At 46.4% G+C, this 22,199-nt stretch overlaps 2 protein-coding genes across 6 annotated transcripts in view; both read left to right on the forward strand.

Annotated features, from left to right (window-relative positions):
* LOC123508254 (hemicentin-2-like) overlaps positions 1 to 8,724 on the forward strand; it is an 84,141-nt gene extending 75,417 nt beyond the window's left edge. For 2 of the 4 annotated variants that reach the window (XM_045261825.1, XM_045261827.1), the window contains exons 11-17: positions 2,692 to 2,867; positions 4,588 to 4,714; positions 5,393 to 5,712; positions 6,136 to 6,360; positions 6,722 to 6,819; positions 7,505 to 7,641; positions 7,926 to 8,724. In XM_045261825.1, coding sequence (XP_045117760.1) covers positions 2,692 to 2,867; positions 4,588 to 4,714; positions 5,393 to 5,712; positions 6,136 to 6,360; positions 6,722 to 6,763 — 890 coding nt within the window. In that variant the 3' untranslated portion in view covers positions 6,764 to 6,819; positions 7,505 to 7,641; positions 7,926 to 8,724. The remainder of the gene's footprint in view (positions 1 to 2,691; positions 2,868 to 4,587; positions 4,715 to 5,392; positions 5,713 to 6,135; positions 6,361 to 6,721; positions 6,820 to 7,504; positions 7,642 to 7,925) is intronic. The other 2 variants (XM_045261828.1, XM_045261826.1) reach the window with 2 other exon arrangements.
* Positions 8,725 to 10,594: 1,870 nt separating this feature from the next.
* Positions 10,595 to 22,199, forward strand: part of LOC123508026 (tryptophan--tRNA ligase, cytoplasmic-like) — a 33,207-nt gene continuing 21,602 nt past the window's right edge. The window contains exon 1 of one of the 2 annotated variants that reach the window (XM_045261386.1): positions 10,595 to 10,780. The gene's annotated coding sequence lies outside the window, so the exon portion shown is untranslated. The remainder of the gene's footprint in view (positions 10,781 to 22,199) is intronic. The other variant, XM_045261387.1, reaches the window with a different exon arrangement.

Genomic DNA, 22,199 nt, shown 5'->3' on the forward strand with positions numbered 1-22,199 from the left:
CTAAGTTTTACCTCACTTTTGGTGTTCTCTCTCTCTCTCTCTCTCTCTCTCTCTCTCTCTCTCTCTCTCTCTCTCTCTCTCTCTCTCTCTCTCTCTCTCTCTCTCTCTCTCTCTCTCTCTCTCTCTCTCTCTCTCTCTCTCTCTCTCTCTCTCTCTCTCTCTCTCTCTCTCTCTCTCTCTCTCTCTCTCTCTCTCTCTCTCTCTCTCTCTCTCTCTCTCTCTCTCTCTCTCTCTCTCTCTCTCTCTCTCTACTTGTTACTTGTTAGAAATATTCTTCTTTCTTTTTTTCTAAAAAAGATTACCGTCTGTTTCTTTTCTCCATTTTTTTTTCACTTATTACGTGTGTGTGTGTGTGTGTGTGTGTGTGTGTGTGTGTGTGTGTGTTTATGTATATGTGTTTTATTTGTTTGTTTATTTCTTTTTTTCCTTACAATCTTCTTTTCTTCCCTTTAGCAAAATTATCCTCATTCTTTCCTCGGGTTAAAATTTTCTCTCGTTTCATTCTTTCAAACTAAAAATTTTCCTCTTGCAAGCAAATTCCTTCCCCTTTTTCTCTTTCCAGCCTAAATTCCTCCATGTACTCCTCGAGAGAGAGAGAGAGAGAGAGAGAGAGAGAGAGAGAGAGAGGTGGGGGGAAGGTTCTTGTATTTGCCATTCGCCTCTGTGCCTCCCTGGTTCCGTTCCCTCTTTGTATCACTGCAGTCCATTTCACAGCTCATTGGCTCCCTTGGCGGGCCCAGAACATTACCCCCTTCCAGGAAACAACCCCTTCCAGGACACAATCACTTCCAGAACTTAACTTTCTTCCAGAACACCCCCATTTCCAGTCACCTTTTCCAGGCTACAACTCTTTTCCAATCGTCTTTTTTTCCCTCCACACCGCAGCTCCTTTCCAGTCACTTTCTTCCAGCCACAATCGCTTCCGGGAACATTACCTTCCACTAAACACACTATTTCCAGAATTCAACTTCCCGCTAAAACATGCTTCTTTCCAGTCACTTCCTTTTCGACTCACAACTTCCTTCCAGTCATTTCTGTTTCCAAGCCACAAACTTCTCCACCAACATTCCATTCCAGGGCATGCATCACCTTCAGAACGCCCTCAAGAACACTTCATTCTAGTTATCTTTTCTTCCAGTATGCAAACCTCTTCAAAAACGTATCTTTCCTTCAGAACACGACGCTTTCCAGTTACCTCGTCTTCCAGCCATGGCGACTGACGGAGCATCATCTTCCATCTTCAAAATCAAACTTTCGTCCTCAACTTTTTTCTTTTTTTTTTCTTGTTTTTCTTTTTTGTAAGAACATGCTCCAGTCTTCAACATTTCCAGGCGTCAGTTACTTTCCAGTCACCTTTTCTCTGCAGACTACAATCTTCCCCATCTAGAACCTTCCCCTACCGGTCACCGTGCCTTCCAGGACATAACACTTCTTCGTCGCAGCCCGATACTCTTTCAATCACCTGCCTTGCTTGCCAACCATCCTTTCCAGTCACTTTCCTGTCTCCTCCACCACACACACACACACACACACACACACACACACACACACACACACACACACACACACACACACACACACACACACACACACACACACACCAGCATCGTACATAGCCACACTAAAAATTAAATACCAGATTTTGTTTAGTTATTTCTTTAATGTATTTTTTCAGTATCAGTTGTGCATGTTTTATATATGTAATGTTACTTATGGTCTTACATTATTTTTTTATCAATTATTTCATTATTTTTCCTTCTATACTTATATTTTTCCACTTTTTTTCTTGAAAGTTTCTAGTGAAACTGCCTGTTCTTGTTTTCCTCTTCCTCCTCCTCCTCTTCCTCCTCCTCCTCCTCCTCCTCCTCCTCCTCCAATATTTGCATGAGCTACACACCGTCTCGGGCAAGAGCAGCAAAACAATACACTACGTTACGGTAAGGCAGACATTGTATTGCAGTTATGGGTTAGTTATAGCTGTGTTTTCCCGTTTTCTCTTTGAAGCTGCATTTGTTGACTCCCCTCATTCGTTTTCTTTCAGGCACATTTTGTTCAAGGCAGTTTGTTTTCCATGCAGGTTTATTTTTAGCTTTGTTCATCGTCGTACTCTCTTCCCATTTATTTGCTATTAACCTTCGTCCAGCTTTAATTCTTCATATTATTCTTTATTCATGGTGTTTATATTTACTTTTTCTCTTTATTCATCTCTGATAGGATGTGAAATGTACAATCTCTCTCTCTCTCTCTCTCTCTCTCTCTCTCTCTCTCTCTCTCTCTCTCTCTCTCTCTCTCTCTCTCTCTCTCTCTCTCTGATCAGTGGAAACAAACTCTATGCCTTCTAATATGTAGTAACTGGTGACAATGAAAGTGAAAGTAGTGCCGTAATGGTGATGATGGTGACGGAGAAATCGCAGAACACAGTAGAGTATATTGGTTGGTAGTGGTGGGAAAAATATAAATTGCGTTTAACTCTTTCAGTACGGGGGGGCGTTTTTACTTTGAGTTTAGCGTATGATTTGACGATTTTATTTACATTAGGAAAGATCTATGGAGGTCAGAAGATTAATGGCCACAGTCTTCACTATTTTAATTCCCACTTAAGTTTCTGAAGCTGTATAAAATCACCAAATAGTAACCAGAATGAATATGGAAACGCGTCATGGTACTGAATTGGTTAAATCCATCGAACAGGGAAACCGGAGCGGCCAGGAAACTGCACAGTGGATAGAGGGACACCCACTTCAGCGAGGGTGCGGTGTGTGGCCGGTGGCAGCGGCGGGCTCTCCCAATGGTTCCTCCTGGACGCTTCTCGCCAGGGTCGCAGCCACTCACTCAACCTCACCGCTCAGGACACACCGGAATTCCACGTGAGTACACATTCTCGTAACTCTAACATCCTCATTCTCAAACTTTTAGCACCCTGACCTCGACTACTCTCATGAGCTCCTAATGCTGGAAGTTATTAGTGTTTTCTCTTTCTTACTTGTTTTCAGGGGTATTTTATTGATCGTATAGATGATTTAAGGAACCTTCTGAAATGTCAGTAGTGGATAAGTTGGTGAGCTTGGGATCGGGCAGACGTCCATTCATAGGATCGAATCCCACCACGCGCCGTCTTGACACTTTGTTATTTGTCGAGTGGTTTAAAGTACACTACATGTCACCATGATACCCAAGTTCTAGGTGAAGGTGTAATTGCCTTGCACCAAAGATGCGCTTGGGTGGTGATATGGGCCTTAAGTAAGTAGAATTGCCTGCGCCGCTAGTGGATGGAAGCTGGACAGTGCTTCCCATACTCTTCAAACAGACCTACAGGCGCTATAGGCTCTAACATAAAAAAAAACCTGAGTTGTCCTAATGAAGGTCGTGTCTCCAAATATACGGTTATGAAAGAGAACTGCGTATTACGGGAACAGAATAGATACCAATATGAAGGGAAGCCTAGATTAATTAACTTCACTATACTAGCTCACTACATCTCGAGGGAAAGCTAACAGCAGAAGGAGAGAAGGGTGTAATTTGCGGCTACTGTTGTTTATGAGGGGAAGAAATGAATGATTGCTGCATTTGGTAGTTGGAGAGGAACAAGAAAGAGGTGCTGGGGAGTTGTTTGGGAGAATTGGGTAAGTAGTAATGATAGTCTTCAGTCACTTAGCTAAAGAGAGGGAGGTGGGGGAGATGAAGGAGTGGGGTGCTAGAGAGAGGAAGGTTGGGGGATCAGGGAGTGGGGTCTGGGTTGTTTACGTAACAGTGTTGTGGGGGAAGGAAGGAAGGGGAGAGAAAGGGAGGAAAAGAAGAGTGAGTACAGGGTTTGCTTAGAATGTCAGGTGTTCCTCATTTTCTGTTCTCTTTTCTCTTAAATTGACTAGAGAGAGAGAGAGAGAGAGAGAGAGAGAGAGAGAGAGAGAGAGAGAGAGGAGAGGAGGAGAAAGGAGGAGGAGGAAGGAAAAGGGAGAAATGTCTTATCGATAATTGCCTCATTATTATCCTTCACGTAATGTTTCTCTCTCTCTCTCTCTCTCTCTCTCTCTCTCTCTCTCTCTCTCTCTCTCTCTCTCTCTCTCTCTCTCTCTCTCTCTCTCTCTCTCTCTCTCTACTGTTTGTGTGTGAGAGAGAGAGAGAGAGAGAGAGAAAACACGTCCATTTTTTCTTTGATTACTCCACCCGCACCTCATTATCGGTTTCCTGTTCGGTCACAAGCTCCTCAACAACAGCCTCCACCCCACCTGCCCTGCCCCTGCCCTGTCCTGTCCCCCGAGACACACCTTCCCCAACGAAAGCCTTCCTACTGCAAATCAATTTATTCTCGCTTTGTCCCACCTATCGGAGCCAAAATGGGAGGATGAAACCTATACTCTCTCTCTCTCTCTCTCTCTCTCTCTCTCTCTCTCTCTCTCTCTCTCTCTCTCTCTCTCTCTCTCTCTCTCTCTCTCTCTCTCTCTCTCTCTCTCTCTCTCTCTCTCTCTCTCTCTCTCTCTCTCTCTCTCTCTCTCTCTCTCTCTCTCTCTCTCTCTCTCTCTCTCTCTCTCTCTCTCTCTCTCTCTTGAAGGTAGTAATATCAATCTTTCTTTTCTCTTTTTTTTCCAGATAACGGGACTTTGGCCTGGGGGAACTTACCAGCTGGCGATCAGAGCTGCTAACAATAAGGGTCTGAGTGCCGCTACTCGCCTCACGCTCGCCAGCGGGTCTAATGCCTCATTATATCACCTGCACGGTTCGTAGCTCCCTCTCAAATACAGATAGCTCAGTAAGCTGTTTATCGGCACTAATGACACGCCGCAGCACGCACGTGTGGGGTATGTTTGCTTTGTAACCTCAGGTTTGTCCGCCGTGTTTACCTGTTTTGGTGCAGTAATGATTATACTGTGTGTTGTGTATTCCACTGTAGCCTATATGGATTGTTTTCCTTTCTTTTATGTTGCTAAAAGTTTCTTGTGTCTTCGTGGAGTGTGTTCGTGAAGAGGCTCTGAGGAAGAGAGGTAGGTTTACTGGTATGTTCGTCAGTCAGTGTTTGGCTTTGGTGTGTATCGTTCAGGGTATGTGTTCAGATTTACTTCGGGACGTGGACTGCCGCAGCCACCGCCAGCGTCTCATGAGTGGCGTGGCGTGATCTCAGTTAATTTCGGTGAGGGACGTCAGTTCAGCTCATCACTACATTCGGCTGTTAGGACTGAGATATATTTTAATCATTTTTAATCATTTACATTCTCTGATTAAGGAATATATATTGGAATCAAATTAGAAGATCGCGCACTGTCTGTGGCATTAAATTTTCTCGCCACGCCAGCAGTATCCTTGTATGGAGTGTTCTTGGTGGCCCTGGGTTTACCCGGAGAATACTTGAATGAAATGCTACAATTGTGGAGAAAAAGCTTAAAATCTTCTCTCCCAGACGGTCCCTTCGAGGCGGAGGTGCGTGACGCGGGGAACACTCCAGGAGGCGAGGCTGAGAACGGCAGGGACAGCCTCACGTTCTTTGATTCCCTCACGCTGCCGCCCGTCCTGCTGGGATTGCTGGGCCTCGCCTCGGCTGTGATGCTCCTGCTGATCCTTCTGGTGCTGATGGTCACTCTTCGCCGCCGCAGGATGCCTCAGCTGGTTCCCTTGACGGAGGCCTCGCGCCCCCAGTCCTCTGCCAGCAAAGAGTCTGGCCAAACCCCCGCCATGCACTCGCCGCAGAGGATCAGCACGTGTCTGGAGGAGGATTTGCAGGTAACTCAGAGACTCCTGTTGGCAAATTTACATGATTGCTTCCGTTTCTCTCTTGGAGAAGAAAACATTTACCCTGACGTTAGTGGAATCATATTTTATTGGTATATGTTATTTCATGACCACAGGTTTATCTCCTATGCTTAACATAACGTAACCTTTCATTTTCAATGGAAAGAATTATAATAATATTTGCAACGATAATGACGTATAAAACAACTAAGTGTTACGAACCAGAAAATACATATAGTTTTATCTCCCAGAGTAAAACTAGAGTAGTTCTGTGTGTGTCCTCCATTATGTTGAGCATGAGGAAGGTTTTCTCTTCGTATCAGCGACGCTCAGACACACCTTGGCATTATTACAAACTAGGTAGTGTATCAGTCAACTCGTGCTCAGAACTACTCTATTTCTTCCCGGTGTCAGGCGCCATCAGAGGGAGAGACGAACCCCGACCTAGTTGCGGTGCGGCAGGGTTCTTTCAGTGACGGCAGAAAGGAAGCAGGCCTGGCAGCCACCCTCCTGCCTCCTGAACGCTACCAATACGATGCGCTTCCCGGCATCTTCAGTGGGGCACCAAGAAGCAGTACGTCAGGTCAGCCAGCGTCCCTCTCCCCTAGGGATCTCCTCCCGTCAAGTCTTCACGTCTCGGTCAGTGCTACTTATTACATACAGCATTGTGAGCCAAACTACATTTTGTGGTATTTGCATAGAAGTTTACACATGTTTACGTGATCACTTACATATAGATAAGTAGATACATAGACAAGTAGGTAGGTAGGTATAGCTAGATGTTTATTGACTGTAGCATTTAACATACATGTATACGTACATACAAATGACAAGTAAGATGAGGAGGCGAGAAATGCACATTTAGCTATATAATCTTTTCATCATCTCTGAGATAGATATAAAAATTGTTGTTTATTGGCCACAACGTCCATTCAGTATACAGATATTTATCCTCCCCATGAGCACAAATCATTCACACGGACTTCTTTCCTGCCGTCAGCACCCCGCGTCGCCCAGTAGCCACCACCGGCCCAAGGTGTGAGGACGAGGACCCAAGGCTCCACGTGGCCCCTGCCAGGTACGGGATGAAATGCGCAGGTACGTATGCACACATTACATGCTATTAAGAAAACTCTAGCCTGATATAACCCTAAGTAATGAAAACACAAAACTGAATACGTCTTTTTCTTTTCTTTTCCTTTCTTACATGAAAATTTGCACTTTTCTGTGTTACCAAACAGTTCACCAGTTTCCTGTTCTTTTCTTTGTCATGCACTTCTTATATACCAGATTTGAGTTCTCCCAATAGTACGTTAATTCTTAATGAGTCTCTTGAATGATGTTTGTATGCAGCATCTTGTCTTGTCTGCCGCGTTCATTTCAAGGAGACAAGTTCATTGCTTTCATAACAAGAGTGTCTGTAACTATCTATCTCCTTCACTGTCTGATACTGATCTTCTTTTTTTATAAAGAAACTAATTTCGTGAGATTTCATGGTAATCCTATACTCTCTCTCTCTCTCTCTCTCTCTCTCTCTCTCTCTCTCTCTCTCTCTCTCTCTCTCTCTCTCTCTCTCTCTCTCTCTCTCTCTCTCTCTCTCTCTCTGTGTGTGTGTGTGTGTGTGTGTGTGTGTGTGTGTGTGTGTGTGTGTGTGTGCAGCTGAGTATGCTTGTGCTGTATAAATAGAATAACCTTTATGAATAGGTCATTTAAACTATTCTACTATTTTCAAGAATCACGAGCCAGTGGAGTGCATGCATTACATACCTTTGTGTTGGTGCAGCATGTGTGTGAGGGGAAGGTGCAGAGCCACGGCTGGGCATGATGGAGGTGCTGCAGGTGTGCTTCAGCCTCCGCTTTCTCCCCGGGGTGCTGGCTGCAGGTAATTGCTGTGCCTCGTGGTCCGTCATCCATGGAAATGTAAGCAGATAACAGTAGGAATAGGGGAAAACTCAGCCTGTGATATTATTGTTGCTATTGTTGTTGTTGTTGTTGTTGTTATTGTTATTATTATTATTATTATTATTATTATTATTATTATTATGTGGAGAAAATAACAATACATTAATACTTTATTTCATCATCAGTACTTTCACCATGCCTAACATTGACACCATGATGGAAAAAAAAAAACTTAGTAGAGAATCAAAGAAATGCATATACGTAAATACTAAGACTGTCTCATGATCATTGTTTACTTTTAGCACGTGAGTGTTGCAGCCAGGCAAATGAGGACCATGGGACCCTCTCGCTAACCAGTACCTGACGACCTCTAGAGAAGAACGAGTCGTGAAAGTAGTGACTCTTCATGCTGGTGCCTCAGTACGATACGAGCATCAGGTGGACCATTACTCGTTCACCATGTAGTGTCAAGAAGAGATGGACTTCTAATATTACTGCGATTTTACTTCCTTCTACCATCTCATTGTTACTTTATCACAATGGAATCTTCGCCTCTTATACGCCAGCCCCTACTGCTTATCGTGAAACAAGAGGACCGCCATCTAAGTCGAGGAGCTGTGATTTTTTAATTTCCCAGGAACAAAAAAGTTACCACTGTGTGTAAAGGGGCACTGGGTGGGCGGAAGATGTGGGTGTGGTTGGGTGGGAGTGTTGCTAAAGATTAAAAGTCATCTGTCACGCTATAAGAGATAGCAAACAGACATTGTATGAGAAAATTACAAATACAGATTGTTCAAATTTCCATGATTAGTTTGTAGATTTACTTTTAATTCCTTTGACGAAACTGTGTATGTGATCTTTCTTCCTTTCTATGTTTAGTAATGATAAGCTTCATACGTATACAGTATACTGCACACTCTGGTTGGTGTGGTACTGCATCAAGTTTTAATCTTTGACACAAATTATTGCTGAGTATATTTTTATATAGATTTGTTGTTAGTATGTAAGTTCCACCTTATGAGACGTGCATTTCTTTTTATATTTTTATACATGAACATAATCAATTAAGTATGTTTGTACTAAAAATAAACAATACCAAAAGAAGAAATTTTCCATCAACAAATACTCGTAGTTAAGCTTTTATGATCATTACAGACAAGGTTTACTTTGTTTTTAAGCTTATTAGGTATATCGATGTGACAATCCACCTTCAACACATTATACCCTGTGGTACCATTACCTTTTATCCTTATTGCGAAACATTGAACTTGCATTAGAACTCGTTTCAAAGTACAAGAAAAGCTGTTAGTTAGTCTGTCGAATACTATACCATATTGAATATGCAAAAGTTGAACTATCAATACAATCCCGAAACCACCCTGAAGAGTTAACGACTCTCACGGATTAGACCCTTTTAACAGTAATCGAGACAAGACACACAAATGCCAGACAAGTTTCGCCTCTCGGTACAGACTTGCTATCTAGGCATTATCAAAAGAGGTAGGTGGAATTCCAGAACCCGACTGGAGGATAACAGAGACATTGAATGCATGTTTGGAAAAGTTAGGCGTCGTAAGATCAAAAGAAGAGTGACAGTAAAAATTTTCCTAGTATGGAAAATGGCCATTTTTAAGGAACTTTATTAGTCTTGAGGTTTTCTGTTTTGCTTATCATATATATTCTTTTTATTCTACTGTAGTGTTCAAGTCCTCTTGACGGCATGCACTTCGTTACCAACGTGACCTCATTGCTTGTTATAACAGGATTACCATCATTCAATGCTTGTCATCCATAATTGCTCTAAAAAGGAGATATGGAAGAATAAATCTTAAATAAAATTTTGCAGGACTAAAATAAGTACTCTTCATGCAAAAACATGGAGCTTAAAGACAATGTTAATAATAATAATAATAATAATAATAATATACGGTTTATTAATTTGGCAGTGTAAAAAAAAAAAAATTACACTGAAAATGTACAGGGGGGAGGGACATTAAAACAATGAACTGAAATGCTTAACCTAACTATGGATCTAACTTAACCTAGAATTCACTTATTTATTTAAGGCTCGCACAATAGTGGGCACCGCGCTAAGTCGGTACCGATCAGTGCGCGGTGCTCTTAAGGGCGCCACGCGATTCTGGTGTCGGGTGGCGCGAGCAGGGGGAGGCACGTCTTCGGGTAGCAGGTGGCGGAGACGTGGATGACGCAGCAGTCCTCCCAAAATTTTTCCAAGGCTTCCTGGTGTCTTGTGGCCAGCCTCGGCAGACTCAGGCAGGTCAGGGCGTCCTCGTAGGAACTGTAGGCAGGCCCAAGGATGACCCTGAACGCCCTCCTCTGAACCCTCTCCAGCTGTTGTCGTTGTGTGAGGATCAGGGAGGAGGACCACGCTGGGGCGGCGTACATGAGCTTAGGGAGTATAAAGGTGAGGTACACTCCCCTCAGCTCATCTGCCGGTGCTCCCAGGGACCTGAGTCGGCAGACTGGTGGGTGTTCGCTATGACACGTGGACATCAGTAGGTATCAATGCAATGCCACGTGTAAACTTACTGGCTAATGGGTCGGTATCAATGTAATCCCACGTATACACTTACTAATGTCTCGCAGATCTTGATAACAATGTTTTTCCTCTAAGTCTCCAATTTTCAAATAATTCCTGCAAATAGGGGATCACTTTCTCGTGCAGCATATTACGAGGATTGTTAAAAGAACAGAAGCGAATGTATGTTTTAAGAATAAGAAAGGGTTCAAATATGTAAATATAAGGTTTTGATTGGAATTACGAAAGTAATGTTTGATTATTCTACTACTGATGGAGCTATTAATCATATGCGGCAAGAAATCACATTATAAAAATAATGAATACTCGAATATGTCCTTGTGCGTCTATCAACCGCGATATTGAAAGTGTAAAAAAGATAAATAGCGCCGTAAAAATGTGGTATCCTGACAGTGGCAGCCATTAGACCATCATTGTCATCATCAGCCAGGCACTGTGACACGCGGAGGTGTGGGGTTACAGCTGGCCTGGTCCTAAGAACTGGCGTTATTTTTAAGCCAATTTTGCTGACTGTCTAGTGTGAAGCCATCGGAGTGCCAGAGTGTGACCTGGTGAAGGCACGTTGTTGGCCAGCGAGTCACCAGGTGAGCAGCACAGGTGAGACAGGTGGGCAGTGATGGTCTTGTTCCCACTGACTGCCGGCTTCTTATATTGACTTGATTTGCTTCATAGATCCACCTTCCATTGCAGTTCCTCCTTCTCTGTGTCTGTCTTCCTACACACAGATTCCACCACACCATTGTTCGGCTCCTTCACACGGCGCGCACCGACACACACACCACCAGCTTGGACACATGGTTCCCGCACTGCACTTTTTTTTTTTGTTATTGTTTTTTAGGTAAATTTGCAGTTTCAACCAATATACCTTATCTTATATTTCTTTTTCCATATGTCTAACAAGCTTGGGAACCTCCTGGAAAAGCGGGGTTTTAACCTAATCCCATTTTCTGATAGGATAAAATGTGGTTAGAAATGCTCGTAGAAGTGCGATCTAGACCGTGAGAATGTGTATAGTTACGTGTGGTGTATTGATTGAAACTGCAAGAATTCTTTTTTTTTTTTATGTAAAGAGGAAGACTGGCCAAGGTAAAAAAAATATAAAGAAAAAGGGCCCACTCAGTCACCAGTCTCCTTACAGAGCGGATAGAATTAGCCAAAGGACAGGGACAAATTACTTGAAACCTACGCATCACTCAGCATGGTTTTCACATTTTTTTTTTTTATTGAACTCCTCATTTTTTTTAGTAGTTCTTTGTAATAAGACTATCTCTTACTCCATAACAAGTTTCAGGACTGTAAGAAACTGGATATTCTCGTTGGCACTGTCCTAATAAAGTCATCCCTCCAGCTCTCCTCGTTTCCTGGCTCCCTCTTTGCATCTCTTTCACTCACCTGATGGGAGGACCACTTTATTAGGACAGTGCCCTCTATTCTTTATTTATTCTTTACTCTTTATTCTTTATCTCAATATTCAGACTATTCCTCCAATTAATGCTGCTCTACAGGACCTCTGTACTTGAGGATATAAATATGAATGTACAAATAGGACTAATGCTTAGCAGAACATACTATATAGAAATATTGCAAAACTAATTTCACACACACACTCACTGTACAGATATATACTAGTACAAATAACCGTGAAAATAAAATGCACATAATAGTTATTGGTTACACAATGTAGCACTCAGTTATAGACATCCCTGAATAGAAATGTTTTAAGCCATTTCTTAAAAATTACAGCACTGTTGCTGGCCTTAACCTGCACTGGAAGCCTATGATACAGTCTTGGAGCACACACTTGGAAGACTCTGAAACCTATGTCTGAGTTACACCTGGGCACATTTAGCCTGCACTCATCTACTGCATGCCTTACTGCTACACTTGTAATAACCTCAAACGGATACAACAATTTTCTTAGATAAACAAACTTTCCAGTAGTCATGACTTGGTAAGCTAGTACACAGATTTTATAAACGATTCCAGCTTTTATCAGCAACCAGTGTAGGGCAATAGGAACAGGTGTTATTCTGTCGCAAGGTGACATGTTTTATTATCCTAGCGGACAAATTCATTATAAGTTGTAATTGTTTTAGTTGATAGTTTAACAAGTTATAATATAAGGAGTTGCAGTAGTCCAACTTTGTTATTACGTTATTCTGAACACAATCTCAAAAGAATATTCATCCAAATTTCTCCTTATAAAGGCAATATTCCTTAGTTTATACTTTGCCATTCTCACAATTTCATTTATCTGATATCCCAATACATTTCCCTGGGGAACAACTCTATAGAGCTGATAATGCTCAGGAATGGAGTTCCCCACTTGGGCACAAAAGCTCCTATTGATGAGGTACCTCCTGAGGTACTGTAGTGCACAGTCTCGAACTCCAGTAGTCTGCAGATCTTCTAACAATAGATCAAAGGCAACACTTAAATATGACATTATTAAAACACCTTATTTTCCTTCATCCATCATTCATAAAAGATCATTAGTGACATTGCATAACTCCATTTCAGTTAAATGTAATTTCTTATGTACCGACTGATTGTCAGGCAAAACATGAATAAAAGATGAATAATCCATTAGTTGAACATGAATTACACTTCCAATTACTTTTGAAAGGAATTGATTAGGTCGATATGAGGAAAAGCACTTACAACCAAGTTTACTCTTAAGAGTTAGTTTATCAGTAGAAAAAAAAACATTTACTTATGTTTAAATTTACATTTTTTTTAAGAATACACTTGTAAGCTTCAAAGAGTTCTCCTTTTTCACAATATCTGACACAGGAAATGGATCTTGAGTATGTCTTTTAACCTTTTTCAATAATGCTTGTAGTGATTCTATATTGACTGAAGGAGACTAAGCCAACGTAGGGTATATCAGGCATACAAGTAACATAGTGAGATTGTTCCACCCCTTCAAGGCTACTAAAAATTTTCTTGATTTTTCATCAAAATGCCTAATGAAATTATTTGCCAGGTCGATATCTGAGAGCCCATCAGAAATATTCATGGCACTCCTCTTACCAGTGAAGTTGTTAACAGTACAGTCTCCTAGCATCAGTTCCTGCCTGCAGTATATACATTTCCACTTCCTTACTAGTTTATTTGCCACATTCTTAGCATAAATATACTCTCTGCGAGATTGTGATATGCAATCACGGTGCCATATCCTTTCTTTATGTTGTCTGACATAAATGGCATTTGAAATCTCAGTGTTAATCCACAGAGCATTATCTTTTTTTAACATTATCTTGGTGACAACTGGAAACACATTTTCATACTCATTCTTAAGGGTGTTACTATATAGAAGGACCAGGGAACTCAAGCAGTCTTCAACTTTCCTTAAACTGCCAAGTGTATGGAGGCAATTACTACATGTATTATTAATTTTAGTAGAAGTTTTGTTTATTAGAGTCATCGAAAGTTGAATGCTCAATATTAATTTAATTTCTTTTAACTTTGTATTTCTGCGTACATCAGTCGTAGATGTAACAAGTCTATGACAAGATGTGACAAAATCCAGCTCAACTACAAGGTGATGAATTCTTTAGCAAGAATTCATCACTTGGGAGAGAAATGGTTATAATGAGTTTATTTGAGAATTGTGGAGTTGACATGATGTCCATGAAAGTTTTACAGTGTTTTACAGTATTGATAATTTACATAATTAATTCCACTATTAACCCCTTCAGTACTGGGACACATTTTTACCATTAGTTTTAGGTAGGATTAGACGATTTTATTGATATTAGGAAGGGTATATGGTGTTCAGATGATTAATGGCCACAGTCCTCTCTATTTTAATCCCCACAAAAGTTTTTGAATCTGTAAGATCACCAAATAGTAAGCAGAATGAACATGAAAATGTGTCATGGTGCCTAAGGGGTTAAAGTCCCCACAAATAAAAATATAAGCATTTGTATCATGAAAAAGTTCTTAGTAGGTAAAGAAAATATTTTTCAAGTATAACAAATATTTTTGCACACTTACCTGTTTCACATGACTAGGAAGAGAGGTGGACTCTCTCTCTTTCCCTGATGCAGAATATATAAGAACCTCCTAAAACTTCCTCATAGTGGAGGAAGAGGAGGTAGGGTTCATAGAAAATGGGAAGCACTCATACCCCCCTTCCTCTACGCACCCCCACTACCTGCTCAGCAACCGCTCCATTGCTTTCTGCGTACGGAACATGCAGAGGGGAGGAGGGTGGGTATGTGTCATGTGAAACAGGTAAGTGTGCAAAAATATTTTTTATACTTGAAAAATAATTTGTTGCACACCCCTGTTTCACATGACTATGAAGATTCCCACATTAAAAGGTGGTGGGTGCATGTATAACCGAGACCCCCCCAAAAAAAAAAGAAAATAACAATTGCCTCAGCACTTACATCTAGACTCGGAGCAAAGGAAGAGGAGCAAGGCAAGGCTAAGGCAATGTGCTCTCCCCCACAAAGCTCTGGTGAAGCATAGCAAGGCATAGCATGCCACCTTAAGATAGTGCTCATGTCACATGCCACCTTCTGCAACTATCGGGCCGAGAGAAAAGGTGTCCCCATCTAAACACTCGACGTCGTGAAGATAATGTTTTGCAAAGACGGAAAGTGTCGTCCAGGAAGCTGCATTGAGAACAGCCTCCACTGGTTTATTCCTCCATAAATTAAGGGAGGTGGCAATCCCTCGAATATCATGTGCTCTCACTCTCAGAGGCATCAGTAGGTTCTCGGGCAGTGAGTGGTGGGCCTGCAGAATAGTTTCTCTCAGGAGATAGGCCAAAGGATTCTTTGAAAGTGGTTTGGATTTGTCTGCAGGAGAGACAAAGAGGTTTCTAGGTCTTCTTGCCACATTCACCATCCTTTCCCTAAAGATAAGCAGAGCCCGAACTGGGCACAGAAGGCGTTCTTCATCATCAGGGCACACGGCCACTGCCAAATTTTTTATCCTGAATTCCCTAGGAAGAGGATTGCTGGATGTTTCTGTCTTTGCGACAAATTGTGGAAGATAAGACAGGATGATGTCTTTGCTTTGCTGAGTAAGCTTGTATGACAAGGCTTGTAACTCACCGACCCTCTTAGCCGATGCTAGCGAGACAAGGAAGAGTCTTCTTCGTAAGATCTCTAAACGAAGAGGCTCTGAGAGGTTCGAAAGAAGCCAGCGACAGTGCCTTTAGCACTACATCCAGGTTTCATGGTGGTGGTCTTACTACCCTTTTTGGAACTTGTGTTTCAAAGGATTTAATAAGGTTCTTCAAAACTGGGTCCTCTGTCAAGTTGAAGCCTTTTAGGGAGAAAACACTATTCAGCATGGCTTTATAGCCTTTAATAGCTGAGACAAAGGTGACAAGACTCGTGTAAGTACAGGAGAAAGTCTGCGATCTTCTGGCTGGAGGGGGCTGGAGGGGCAGGAGACTGAACGGCCCGTGTTGTGACACCATTGCCGAAACCTCTTCCACTTATGTTGGTAATTCAAAGTAGTGGAAGGTCGTCTAGCCTTTGCCACTGCCTTCGCCACTCTCCTGGAATATCCTCTGTACCGGAGAAGTCGCTCGATAGTCTCCTCCCTACTAGCTGCAGCACGTGGAGATCGTGGTGAAACCTGTGGAAGTGAGGTTGACGTAGCAGGTCCTTCCTGATGGGGAGCTTCCTTGGCGTGTTGATGGAGAGTTCCACTAGATCCGTAAGCCATTCCCTCTGAGGCCAGAACGGGGCCACTAGTGTAAGCTTGACTCCCTCTGAGCTGTGGAACTTGTTTATCACCTTCCTGATGACACGGAAAGGGGGAAACACTTACAGTTCCTTGTGTTCCCAAGGAAAGAGAAAGGCATCCGTTGCTATTTCCATTGGGTCGGGAAATGGTGAGACAAAATTGGCTAACCTGTAATTCATCTGTGTGGCGAACAGGTCTACCATCGGACAACCCCAGAGTCTCCACAGGTTGTCGCACACCTGCTGATGCAGCATCCATTCTGGGGCAGTCTGCTACCACTTTGTTCTCCCCTCTCACAAACTGAGTAAGAAGGGTCACTGCATTGTCCTCCGCCCACTGCAAAGTCAGTTGGGCCTCATGGTTGAGCTTGGCTGACGATGTCCCTCCTGCTTTCTTGACGTACGACACAGCTGTGGTGTTGTCTGACAGGACTGCTACCGTTCGTCCTTGCAGTACATCCTCGAATGCCTGAAGCCCAAGACGTATCGCTCTCAACTCCAGGAGAGTTATGTGCTTTTGTTGTTCGGCAGGTGACCAAATGCCACATGCCTCGTCATCCAGAATAGATGCTCCCCAGCCTTCTAGTGAAGCATCCGTGAACAGAAGTAGTTCCGGGTTCCGCACCTCCAGTGACTGACCTTGAAGCAAGTTCACAGGGTCTGACCACCACTGAAGGTCGTCTAGAATCTCCCGAGACATAGGTACCTGATGGGAGCTGCTGTCCCTCCTGTCCCAGTGATTGGCAAGCTGAAACTGGAGGCTCCTCATCCTGTGTCGTCCTCCTGGAACTAGGTGTGATAGCGACAAGAGGTGGCCAAGAAGTATTAGCCATGTTTGTGCTGAGGGTTGTGGCTGAGTCTTGAAACCTCATAGACTCCAACAAATTGAGAATCCGTCTTTGTGCTGGGAAAACCTTCAAAATTGTTGAATGGATGTCCATTCCTAAAAAGGTTATGACCTGTTTGGGTTCTGTTGGTTGCGGGATATATAATGGAGGGCGTGTATGCCTAAGTAAGGGGCAGACATACACGCAGTACACGTAGATTCTTTACTTGTCCTTAGAGCTACAAAGGGTAGGAAATGGCGGCCAGTAGCGACTCGGGAGCACAGGCTCACGCGCTAGCTGAATGCGCAGAGAAATACACAGTGTTGCCACATACACGTAATATGCATTAATACAATACATAACCCACATCTCCCCCCCCATTCTGCGCTCAGAAGTCCACAGGGACTCGAGCGACTGCAGCTGCGGACGCCTTCTCCTGGAGTCGTGGCGACCTGCGGGGCACCACCGTATCAGGTGCCGCCAAGGGAGCAGTGGCGTCCTCCATCGTAGAAGAAGCGTTTAGGGGTGGAGCAGGGCGGAGGAAGCGCCTGTTCCTCCACCACACTCGGCCACTGGGCATCTTGAGCAGGTAATCCCGTGACCTGCCAACGCCCATGATGGTGCCAACCTTGTCCCACCGCTGCGTAGTCGGGTCCTGGATCCGAACCACGTCACCTCGCTGCAGGGGTGGAAGAGGCCGAGCGTGAGCGTCGTAGCGACTTGTGGCATCACGGAGACGGGCAGCAGCTCGACGGTCGCAACTCTCGTCCCTGGCCTGCCACTGTTTCTGGAAGGCGCTGGCATGTGCGGGGACGCAAGAGCGTAAAGGGCGACCATACAGGACTTGAGCTGGAGAGCGACCCGTCTGGTTGGGGGTGTTCCGAAGCTCCAGGAGACCCCTGTCGAACGCCTCACAGTCTATATTGCCAGACGGTGCCACCTTCTGGATGAAGTGCTTCACGGCCTTCACTGCAGACTCGGCATGGCCGTTAGACTGTGGGTAATGGGGCGTCGATGTGTCGTGACGGACTCCCCAGCGCTCGAGGAACGTAGAAAACTCCCGGCTGGCGAACTGTGGGCCACCGTCCGTGCGCAGGCGTACAGGAACACCCAGGTCCCTGAAGAGGCGGCGGAAGTGGCGAATGGTGGCAGCAGACGTCGTATCAGCGCCACAGGACACGACGACAGGCCAGCCGGAAAGACGATCTGCAATGACTAAGAAAGCCTTCCTGCAACTGAGAAGTAATCAGCAGAAATGGACTCGAATGGTCGAGTTGGGTTGTCATCACAGAGTCTTGGTTCTTGCTGTTGACTGGGCTGCAGAATCTGGCACGGCTCACATGCTCGAACAGTGTTGGCAATGTCTGCATCCACGCCTGGCCAGAACACAGCCTGCCTAGCACGGCGCTTGGTGGCTTCGACACCACGATGGCTGTCGTGCAGGCGGGCCAAGACACGGCGACGTAGAGCTGTAGGCACCAACACTCGTGCACCGTACAGGACGAGATCCTCATCACAGTAGAGGTCCTCCCGTAACTTCCAGTACGGGCGGAGCACGTTGGGGAGGGCGTACCTGTCCATAGGGAATCCGTTCTTCACAAAATGAAGGAGCTGGACGTACTCGGGGTCCTCGGTTGCCACCTTACGAAGCTCCTCAAGGGCAAGGTCACTGCCAGGAGGTGCTTCTGCAACATCAGGAGGCACCAACGGAGCAAGAGACTCCATCGCACGTAGTGTAGCGATACTCCTAACTTGGAAGCCGGTATCAGTGCCAAGGACTTCGTCAGCCTGCGTTGGGTAGCCAACAGGAGAGCGAGATAGAGCGTCCGGGATACACAACTCCTTGCCCGGGCGCCATACAGCTGTGAAGATGTACGGGCGATCTTCTCCTTGAGGCGTTGTAGACGTGGATTCTCTATAGCGTCAAGGGAGTAGCTGTTTAGGATGGGAACTAGAGGGCGATGATCGGTGACGAGGTTAAAGTGTTGCAATCCTGTGAGGTAGAACTTGGTCTTCCCCATGGCCCATACGACAGCTAACATCTCCAACTCGATCGTCGCATATCGGGTCTCTGTATCCGTCAAGAAACGTGAGCCGCACTGGACGAGACGCTGCTGTCCACCACCGTGGTCCTGCAGTAGGGCATAACCCAGCCCATACAGGCGGGAAGCATCGGTCTGCAGAGTCGTAGGGAGAGCAGGGTCAAAGGCAGCTAGGACTGGTGGGCTGGCCAAGGCCATCTTCACACGTTGGAAGGCTTGCTCATGGTCGGGCGTCCACACAAACGACTTCTTGGGGCTCAAAAGTGGGCGAAGAGGCGCAGCAGTGGCAGCGAGGTCGGGCGAGAAGCTGGCGAGCTGGTTGACAAGGCCCATGAAGGACCTAAGGTCGGTCAACGTAGCAGGCGTAGCAAACTCAGTGATGGCCCGAACCTTGTCAGGGTCTGCTGCGATGCCGTCATGGGAGAGCCTGTAGCCGCAGAAGGACACTGATGGAGCCGCCAGCACAAACTTCTTGGCATTTAAAGTGATGCCATGGGCTCGGCATCTGGCCAAGATGTCGTTAACGTGGCGTAGATGTGTGAAGTAATCCTCGTCGTACACGAGAATGTCATCCACGACTTTGACACACTGTGGCACTCCCTGTAGCGCGATGTCTCCTCGGAGGCAGAAGGCGTCGCCTGTGGCTGCGAAACCCATGGGACCTCGGAGGTACTTGAAGCGCCCATATGGAGTGATGAACGTAGTCAGGGCCTGGTCGTCCTCATGCAAGGGTATCTGCCAATATCCACACAACGCGTCAATCGTGGTGAAGTAGCGTGCCCTGGCATCGACGCTCGGATGGCTGCAAAAGGCGTGGGTGATGGGTGTGCAGGCCGAGATACTTGTGCGTTCAACTTACTCAGGTCCGTAGTGATCCTGACACCTCCACCAGGTTTCGGCACAACAACCATCGGATGGCACCAATAAGATGGGACGTCACCAACAGGAGCAATAACGCCTCGTGCCACCATAGAGTCCAGCTCAGCTTTCACTGCGTCCCTGTAGGCCAAAGGAATAAGCCTCGGCGTGTGGACAGCAAACGGCTGGGCGTCGTCTCGTAAGTGGATCCTCATCGGCGGTCCAGACATCGGCTTGAGTGGAGCATCCTGTGTGGAATCCTTTGTCAAGAGGACATCCTGGTACTCCCTCAAGAAGTACTCCTTCGCTGCGTCTGGGGAAGTGGTGCTGAGAAGAGGTAACGCAGGCACGCTGGAACGTGGAGCTGGAGCGTTTGTCGCCTCCCTTACACTGGCGACACTGCCTCGTGCTGAGAAAATCTGAGCAGGGAAGTCGTGAGGCACGATCCCCAAAGCACGACAGTGTTCACGGGACAGAAGTGGGGTGTTCCACGAACCCTGCACATCTATCCAGCCCGTACAAGACAGCTCGCCGTAGACTAGTGTGGCCTGGAGCGAACCGAGGGCAGCAGACATCTTCGTCCCATCAGCGTTGTAGTAGGCAAGGGATGGAGGAGGACCAAGAGCCTGTCTGTCGATGCCCAACATTCTCAAGTGCTGTGGGCCGATGACCGTCGTGTCGGCACCAGTGTCGGGAATGAAGTCCAGACCACCAGAGTGACCGTCATGCAACACTTCCACTCGTACAGTAGGAGGAGGTGTCGGGTCATCACGAGTACTGATAGGAGACTGACATGAGGCCTCAGGTGGGCCCTCATGAGACCCTGGGTCCGTTGTGAGAGACTGTAACCGCACCACGTGGAAGGTGGGGTGTCTTCCTCTTTCCCTTTCGGCTTCTCGGGTCGCTGCGACTTACTCCTTGCCTTGGTTTGCTTGCAGACTTTCTCCAGGTGCCCCAGACGGTTACAAGCAGTGCACGTAGACTGCCTGGCTGGGCACTTGGGCATCAAAGCGTAGTGGCCAGTCTTCCCACAACCTCTGCACGTAACACCTGTTGCTGGGCAGCCCTTCGGGCCGTGGTCTCGCCTGCCGCAGCTGCTGCAGGAGGTAGGCGCCCGATGAGTGGGTGAAGGTTGGCGAGGGGACTCCAGGTTTGTGTGCTGCTTTCTTCGTCTGTTTATACGTTGAGACAGCAGACACTGTAGGTGAGGCACGTATGGCAGAGGCGGCTGACCGCGTCGCCTCGTGGGCCCTGCATACATTGATGACGTCAGCAAGAGTAGAGGCGGCGTCGAGGGACACAATCTTGGTCACCAATTCCTCGTCGTGGACGCCTGTCAGGATACCGTGCTTCATCCAGGCCTCTTCACAGTCCAGGTGGTGAGCCTTACAGATGTCGAATTCCTCCGCCAGGCTCTTCAGTCGGACGAGAAACTCGGAGAAGGGCTCGCCTCTCGCCTGCCGACAGCTAGTGAAGGCTCGCCGACGCAATGCCTCGTTGTTGGAGTCACGTATATGAGCCTGGAGAATGTCAAGCACTTCATCAACTGGCTTGAGAGAGGTAGGCGACACCTGTAATGTGTGCTCTAACACCCTCTGCGTCTCCAGAGTGAGGCACATACGTAGCTGGATCCTCTGTTTAGGCAGCGTCAGGCTGGGCAGGTCGATCATCGTCGCGTAGTCCTCCCAACGTCTCCTCCACTCACGAAACACTTGGTACGTCACGTCGTGTGACAGTGGCGGCGGAGGTGTGACAGCTGCTTTCTGCACAGGTGGGTGGGTACCGGAGCCGCTCTGTGCACCGCCAGGACTCCCAAGCGTCTGGGGGTTCGTCGGAGCCGCACCGGGCGCGCCCTGGGAAGAAGTGAGGCTGGTTAACAGAGCACGAAACTCAGCTCTGTCTTCCCGGCGTTGTTCCTCCATCTCACGTCGAGCGGCCGCCTCCCTGTCAGCAAACCATTGGAAGAATACTGAGAAATCAGGGTAGACAGGTGTGTGAGAAGGTGCATGGTGTGGCGACCTGGGTGGAGTGGTGGTGGTGGGTGGGGAGGCGGGCGGAGGTGGGGCGACGGTGTCCGGGGCCGCCGCTTCACCGGCACCTGCGGTAGCACCAGCCAACGTCTGTGACAGGCTGTCTGGTTGTCCCGGCGTCCCCTCATCTTCCTCCTCAAGCCGTCTGGGAGGCTTGGGACGTAGTTTTGACCGCGCCATGCCGAGGAATTACACGTAGATGTGAGAGCAAATGTGTCAGAGTGTGTGGTGTAGCGGGAAGACAGCTGGGCAGGCAGGCAGCGAGAGGTGCAGCAATGAGGTATGCGCGGGCTCACGGCACGCCGCTCGCGTAATGGCAGTGCAGTCAGTGTCTTGCGGGACTCAACAGAGAGCAGAGGTACGTCGCACTGCGCTCGTTTCTGGGCAAAGAGACGTAACCAACCCCTGAAACAAAGCGGCACCTCGATGCAAACACTCCCGGGCACTGCACTGTCACGTAACACCACGGGTCCGCACTACACAGTCGTAGCACACACGTCAGCAATCTCACAGCTGGTGGCGGGAGGACGTGATGGCGCCGCCGGCTA

The sequence above is a fragment of the Portunus trituberculatus genome, chromosome 24, assembly GCF_017591435.1.
Source record: "Portunus trituberculatus isolate SZX2019 chromosome 24, ASM1759143v1, whole genome shotgun sequence".
Taxonomy (NCBI): domain Eukaryota; kingdom Metazoa; phylum Arthropoda; class Malacostraca; order Decapoda; family Portunidae; genus Portunus; species Portunus trituberculatus.